At 38.1% G+C, this 7,408-nt stretch overlaps 1 protein-coding gene across 2 annotated transcripts; it reads right to left on the bottom strand.

Moving 5' to 3' along the window:
- Nucleotides 1–746: 746 nt before the first annotated feature.
- Nucleotides 747–3,436, bottom strand: LOC111437025 (rho GDP-dissociation inhibitor 1-like). Of its 2 annotated transcripts, none has more exons than XM_023074851.1 (6): nt 3,157–3,327; nt 2,694–2,935; nt 2,534–2,600; nt 2,216–2,434; nt 2,011–2,135; nt 747–1,049 (listed from the first exon to the last, which is right to left on the bottom strand). In XM_023074851.1, exons 2-6 carry the CDS (start codon nt 2,922–2,924, stop codon nt 972–974), a joined length of 720 nt encoding a protein of 239 aa, XP_022930619.1. In that variant the 5' UTR covers nt 2,925–2,935; nt 3,157–3,327; the 3' UTR covers nt 747–971. The 2 variants fall into 2 exon arrangements, with proteins under 2 accessions (XP_022930619.1, XP_022930618.1); XM_023074850.1 differs by lacking the exon at nt 3,157–3,327 and adding an exon at nt 3,334–3,436 and having other exon boundaries at nt 749–1,049.
- Nucleotides 3,437–7,408: the final 3,972 nt, after the last annotated feature.

The following is a 7,408-nucleotide window of genomic DNA, read 5'->3' as shown; positions in this document are numbered from 1 at the left end:
ATTGGACACCTGTGTGTCATCTAGGATTCAGTCTAAGACAAATTGGACACCTGTGTGTCATCTAGGATTCAGTCTAAGACAAATTGGACACCTGTGTGTCATCTAGGATTCAGTCTAAGACAAATTGGACACCTGTGTGTCATCTAGGATTCAGTCTAAGACAAATTGGACACCTGTGTGTCATCTAGGATTCAGTCTAAGACAAATTGGACACCTGTGTGTCATCTAGGATTCAGTCTAAGACAAATTGGACACCTGTGTGTCATCTAGGATTCAGTCTAAGACAAATTGGACACCTGTGTGTCATCTAGGATTCAGTCTAAGACAAATTGGACACCTGTGTGTCATCTAGGATTCAGTCTAAGACAAATTGGACACCTTGTGTGTCATCTAGTAGGACAAATTTCTAGGATTCAATCTTGGACAAATTGGACACCTTGTGTGTCATCTAGAATTCAGTCTAGGACAAATTGGACACCGGTTAGTCTAAGATTCAGAATTCAGATTGGGCACCGGTGTGTCCCATGTGTCATCTAGGATTCAGTCTAAGACAGATTGGGACACCTATTAGTCTAAGATTCAAAATTTAGATTGGAGATTCAGTCTAAGATTCAAAATTCAAATTGGGCACAGTGTGAAGACTATTTCCACAAACTAATACGAGTAGTTCCAAATTTATTAGTGAAATCAAGCTTATTTCCACCATGATTGAAGAAAAGAAACACAAGGTTTATTAAAAGGCAAGAAACAAAGAATGTTGTTTGTTGCATTCATTGATTGATTCATTCATATTCTCCAAAGTCTGAATACATTGAAAACTTGTAGAAGAACAAACCCCTAGTAATTAACATAATACTTGTTGGCCTTAATTATAATTACATGTAATTTAAAGAGCAATTAATTCACTAAAAATTTGCTGCTTAACACCTCCAGCTCCCACAGCACTGCCTCCTAATACCCCAATCCCTCACTTAAGTTGCACCCCACTCCTTTCTGATGTCGAATGTGTAGTTTATTTCCAAGTAACACTTGTTATCATCATCAACAAACTGCAAGCACACTTCACTTCAATTACAAACATACAGATATTTCCACCAAAAACACATTACATTCTCCCAACATATTCATCATTTAAGCTTCATGTTCCAAATGGTATCAATTTACCCAACATATTCATATCCAGACAACGGGTGATGTGCTGGGCCCCGAAAGAGGTGGACACAAGGGGGTTGGATTGGGGGATCTCACATCGGTTGGAGAAGGGAACTGAGTATTAGTGAGGACGTTGGGCCCTGAAAGAGGGTGGATGGGGAAAAACTTTCCTTTTGCTTTGAAGCTATAATCGTTGAAATCGATTGAACAGATCTGTCAATTGTAACGATTTCAATAGACATCGTCACATGACAAAAAGGGTATTCGTCGAAAGGAAACAGGGAAGGCTTGAGAGAAGTAGGTTTGTCAAAAGAACAGTCATGGAAGAAAAGACCTTTATTGGGTGCTGATTTTGACTGAGAAGAGGAGGGAAATTCAGAGCACATTCAAAATAAAGTACACATTTTGTAAAGCAAATATTGTACAGAAGAACATGGCCCATGTCCCTTAGAACATAATGAACAGCACAACAGGGCTCCAATAATGGACTCAATGGGCCACATTGTAGCTATAATTGTAAAGAAGTCAAAAAGGAAACTCAATGAATACACAGTTGCATGCTAACTGGGAAAAGGGCCTGGAAGGATTTTGATTACAATCCCGTTCGGATGGAAATCGGGAACCGAATATCGACTTCTAATTCGAGGGCGTAGATAAATATGAACTCATTCGACTATGCAGACAAAGGCAACATCATGTTACTAGCCTACAGCTTGTGCTCTTAAAACCAGATAGTGTCCTATGTACTATCAATGTTTCTTCGAACGATCCCATCGTTCCAGCCATGCTCGAGAAGGTTATGTAAAGTAAAGTAAAGGGCCCTAGGCATTGTCATGTGAATTGCATACACATACTGACCTTAGATCTTGCCGAGTATGATCCACGGGCGAACATACCGGAGGGAGTGGTCTCCTCGGACATGACATGAGTGTAGGACTCAACCTGGGGACTGAAAGTTCCAAGCATCTCTTTGGAGCTGTCAACTGAAGCATACAAGTCACCAAGGTCAGTCATCATCATCGATCGATAATCGAAACTCGAGCTCTTAGACACGGATAGATACCTTTGACACCAGTTTTCCAAACAGTGTTGGTGTATTTGAGGCCAGCAACAATGTTGTTAGCCACTTGGAAGGAGAATTTCAGGTTGTAACGACTGCCTTCTTTCAGAGTAAACCATAACCCTTTCGGGTTCCCGTCGTCGGGTATCGGAAGAACCAAGTCTGGTCTCTCTGGAGACACTATTGACAGACTTAGAATCTTCACATCTGGCTCAAGAGTTTCTACAAAACACACACAGAAATGGAACTGATATACAAAAACAAAAGCAAAGATAGCACAGCACAACAAAGCTAGAAGCATTTCAGAACAATTCTAATTACCTCCAGCATTTTCTAAATCCACAGAGCCAAGAAGCTGCTCCTTCCACCTCCTCAAACTCTCATCATCCTGAACTTACACGACACAAAACAACAGAAACAGAACTTATGAACTGACAAACAGACAGACAATCTTGAATGTCAGAACAAGAACAAGAACAACCTTATCTTTCTCGAGCTCTTCTTTCAATGTGCGTTGAGGGCCCAACTCGATTTTGCTTCCTTCATCATCAGTTTCATCCTCCGTTGCATAAAGAGAAGCTTCATTCATTTGGCTACTAATCTTCTCAGCTTCATTCTCATTCCCATGGTTATCCAATGTATCTCCCTCTTCACGATTCTCATCAAACCCCATGTTCTTGGAATTTGAAGCAGCCTCAACAGCCAAAGACATTAAGGGTAACACTAAGACAAAGAAACAGAACAAAATCGACAAAAACACCCGACAAAATCAGAACATAACGAAGCTCAAATCACTCAACATTTCCATATGAGAAAACCCAGTAAAGAAATTGAAAGAAGAGGCAAAATCTGAAGTGGGTCTCTTTCCTTTCCCGTTTAGATCAACGGGGAGTAAACAAAATACAAAACCCAGAAAGGAAAAGGTGAAACACAATCACAAAAACATTAAACAGAGAGGAAAATAGGCAATGGGGTTCGAATTTAGCTCTGGTTTTCAGAGAAAAAGTCCTGTGGTGATCCGAAATGCTCGAAAGAGACAGAAATCGATGGTGGGGTTTGAAAAATTCATATGGGAATTAGCGCAGAGAATTGCGGGGCATTTTTTTGAACTGAAAACGTACCGATTTTCCCACTTTCCGCTCAGAATCAAAGTCGCAGAAGCTTCTTCCTCAGTCCCTTGTTTGAAATGGTCAAACAATACAGCAGCTTAAACACAACAAAATTAAGTTTCAAATGAATGATTAGTTTAATTAAAGTGTTTTGAAATTTGAACCATAGTTGATTATGGGGCTGATTCGGCTATCAAGCCCAAAACTTGAACAAAAGTTAAGAACATAACGTGGGCCTTTTGTTTGAATTGGGCAAAACCCAATTCAAACAAAAGCCCGATGAATGTGAGTAGCCCACTAACAAAAGGATTTATGAAGAAGAAGTTTTGAAGCAAAGTGGATCGAACCGACCGTATGATTGCAGATCCACTAACAAAAGGATTGTCGCCTAAGACATACAAGGAACATGTTGGTGTGAGCATTAGTGGATACCTTTGTTGATATTATGATTATGTTATTTGACCATTTGAGCTCATTTATTTATTATTTCTTAGTTTGTTTTATTACTCGTGTTTCTCGTGACTGTAACATACATAAATTAAATCAAACTTTATCTTTTACGGAAACACTTATTCAAATTGTCATGATCTTTATCAATTTTCTGGCTTTACATTTGTTACATTTGAATAAAGGAATGATATATAAATGAACCGAGACCACATACGATAAGAGGGATTTTAAGGATAGGATGACTAAGAAAAACTTAAAATAAATGAAAGATACTGTCTATACCAACAAGACGAACTTTTCTTTTTGGTGGCTCAATCATAGAACTTCATAGTTAAGCGTGCTTTTGTTGGAGTAATTATGTGTTGGGTGATTTCTTGAAAAATTTCGAAAAGTTCATGTGAATGAGGACAAAAAATGCTGGAAGAACTCGTGTTGAACATGAATATGTCGAAGTGGAAGCAAGAACATGACTATACGTATGATGTATACACAAACATTATGTGATGTCCCACGTTGGTTGAGGAGGAGAACAAACCACCATTTATAAGGGTGTGGAAATCTTCCCCTAGTAGACGCGTTTTATAGCCTTGAGGGATAGCCCGAAAGGGAAAGCCTAAAGAGGACAATATCTGCTAGCGGTGGATCTAGGCCGTTACACATTATCTTCTCTAACCTAGTCAAATCAAGTATGGTTGATTCCGAGGTTGCTTGATTTACTTGGTTTAGTATCATAAAAGGGAATAAGAGCAATCATGAGAATAAGATAACTAAGAAAGACTTAAAAAAAGAAATGAAAGTTACTACGTATACAAGTAAGTTGCACATTTCTTTTTGGTAGCTCATTCACGAGAACTCCAAGGTTAAGCGTGTTTTGCTTGAAGCAATTTGCAATTCTATATTGAGTGATCTTTGAGAAATTTTTCTTAAATGCATGTGAATGGGGACAAAACATGCTAGAAAGACTCGTGTTGGTCTGTGGAATAGTCTTTACTCTTAGAACCAAAAAGTAAGTAAAGTGATCATTTCGCAGGAGAATGTCGGGACTATCTATTAAGAGGATATTTTGCCGTGATAATTAGTTAGAATATATCTTAGATATTTAGGAAGTTGTTAGTATAGATTTGATTAACAGTATATTTTATTTATTTACCGGATTTAATTAGATATATATTTTTCTATTTTTAGATATTAGTTGATAGTTTGTATCCTATTTAAACGTGGTAAACCTGAATGAAGATCATACTTTCGATCCCAATTCTATTTCTATTTCTCATTCTTAACATGGTATCAGAGCACCGATCTTGGTGTTCTTAAATATCAAAATTTCCTTTATGGCGGAATCAGCCAAATCTAGCTTCAAAATTTCGGATGTTGATTTAACACATCCGTACTATATTCATCACTCTGATCAGCCAGGATATTCACTTGTTCCAATCAAATTAAATGGAGCAAATTATCAATCCTGGAGGAAATCAGTTATGCATGCTCTTATTGCCAAGAAGAAAATTGGCTTCATTGATGGCACAATTGAGGAACCGTCCCAAGATGCAAATTCAACCGAATTCGAACTCTGGAATCAGTGCAACAGTATGATAATATCTTGGTTAACTCATTCCGTTGAAGCAGATATTGCTAAAGGCATTATTCACGCCAAGACAGCTCATCAAGTGTGGGTTGATCTTCACGATCAATTCTCACAAAAGAATGCTCCAGCAATTTTTCAAATACAAAACTCGATAGCAACGATGTCACAAGGAACCATGGCACTGTCAACATATTTCACCAAGCTCAAAGCACTCTGGGATGAACTGGAAGCGTACCGCACACCATTTACCTGTAATCAACGTCAAATACATATTGATCAACGCGAAGAAGACAAGTTGATGCAATTGCTCATGGGGCTCAATCAGTCTTATAAAACGGTGAGATCTAACATATTGATGATGTCTCCATTACCTAATGTGAGGCAAGCCTATTCATTACTTGTACAAGAAGAGATGCAGCGTCAGGTAACTTCCGAACCTACTGAGAAAATCTCGATTGCATCAGCAGTGCAAAAGAAAACAATATATTCAAAATTCGCCAAGGACAAATTGTGTGAACACTGCAATAAAAGTGGTCATACAATTAATGAGTGTCGAATTCTTAAGTTTCACTGTAAGTTTTGTGATAGAAGGGGCCATACAGAAGATCGGTGTCGACAGAAAAATAATTCTGGAAGGACAAGACAAGACAATCAACACAATAACCGTGGATATCGATCATCTGCAAATATGGCCGATGTTTCACAGTTGAATACAGAAGAACAGTCACCTAATTCCATTCCAAATTTTTCTTCTGAGCAATTACGACAGATAGCACAAGCCTTATCTGCAATCAATAATCACCCTTCTGGTAATTCTGACAATCACATCAATGTTGCAGGTTTGTTTCCCATATCTACATTATCTATTAACTCTGCGAGTTCTAATTCATGGATTCTCGATAGTGGAGCTACGGATCATATAGTATCAAAATCTTCTGTTATGACTAAACCAAAGGCTGCCATCATGTCTACAATAAATTTGCCTAATGGAGAGACAACACGTGTGTCACATACTGGCAATATTTCCCTTAGCCCTAACCTTAAATTAAACAACGTTTTATGTGTGCCTTCATTCAATTTAAACCTAATGTCGATCAGCAAACTTATCAATAACTTGAAATGTTATGTCACCTTCTATCCTGATTCTTGTGTTATGCAGGACTTGGCTACGGGGAAGATGATTGGCTCGGGTAAACAATTTGGAGGTCTCTATCATATTTCTTCATCTCCAATCAAGTCTTCAGCTCATCAAGTATCTCAGTCATCTGATTTGTGGCATTTACGCCTAGGTCATCCTTCCTTTTCTCGTTTTAAATTTCTAGCTGATCAATTGCATCTTAATAATGCGAGTTATTCTCATAATTGCAGTATCTGCCCGTTAGCAAAACAAACTAGGTTGTCTTTCCCAAGAAGTTCAATAACAACCCATTCTGCTTTTGATCTGATACATTGTGATGTTTGGGGACCACATAAAATTCCTACCCATTCTGGTTTGCGTTTTTTTCTCACTATTGTTGATGATTTTACTCGATGTACTTGGGTTTTTTTAATGCAACATAAGTCAGAAGTACATCATTTGTTGATGAACTTTGTTAAATTCGTTCAAACTCAATTTCATACTACTATCAAGATAGTTCGATCAGACAATGGGACTGAGTTCCTATCTTTGCAACCATTCTTTACTTCTTGTGGTATTGAATTTCAGCGCACTTGTGTCTATACTCCACAACAAAATGGAGTCGTAGAACGCAAGCATCGCCATATCCTAAATGTAGCTAGGTCTCTTCTTTTTCAGTCACAGGTTCCACTTAATTTTTGGGGAGAGTGCATTTTAACGGCTGTTTATCTTATAAATAGAACGCCATCACCATTATTATCTAACAAGACACCCTTTGAAGCACTCTACAAACGACCACCTACATTTCATCATCTTAAAGTTTTTGGTTGTAAATGCTATGCAACTATAGTACATCCTAAGCAAAAATTTGAACCTAGGGCAACTCCTTGTGTTTTCGTAGGATATCCTTGTGGTCATAAAGGTTACAAGTTGTA

Source organism: Cucurbita moschata, unplaced genomic scaffold, assembly GCF_002738365.1.
Source record: "Cucurbita moschata cultivar Rifu unplaced genomic scaffold, Cmos_1.0 Cmo_Scf00062, whole genome shotgun sequence".
Taxonomy (NCBI): domain Eukaryota; kingdom Viridiplantae; phylum Streptophyta; class Magnoliopsida; order Cucurbitales; family Cucurbitaceae; genus Cucurbita; species Cucurbita moschata.
The sequence above is the reverse complement of the archived record's forward strand: the minus strand, read 5'-3'. Positions and strand labels throughout refer to the sequence as shown.

What these genes read in the sequence shown, in the direction of transcription:
- LOC111437025 (XM_023074850.1), bottom strand. Translation starts at nt 2,924, where the DNA reads ATGTCTTTGGCTGTTGAGGCTGCTTCAAATTCCAAGAACATGGGGTTT. An exon ending in GGATTTAGAAAATGCTGGAG is followed by an intron (nt 2,435 to 2,533) that starts GTAATTAGAATT and finishes TGTGTTTTGTAG; the next exon opens with AAACTCTTGAGCCAGATGTG. An exon ending in CATACTCGGCAAGATCTAAG is followed by an intron (nt 1,050 to 2,010) that starts GTCAGTATGTGT and finishes GTGTGCTTGCAG; the next exon opens with TTTGTTGATGATGATAACAA.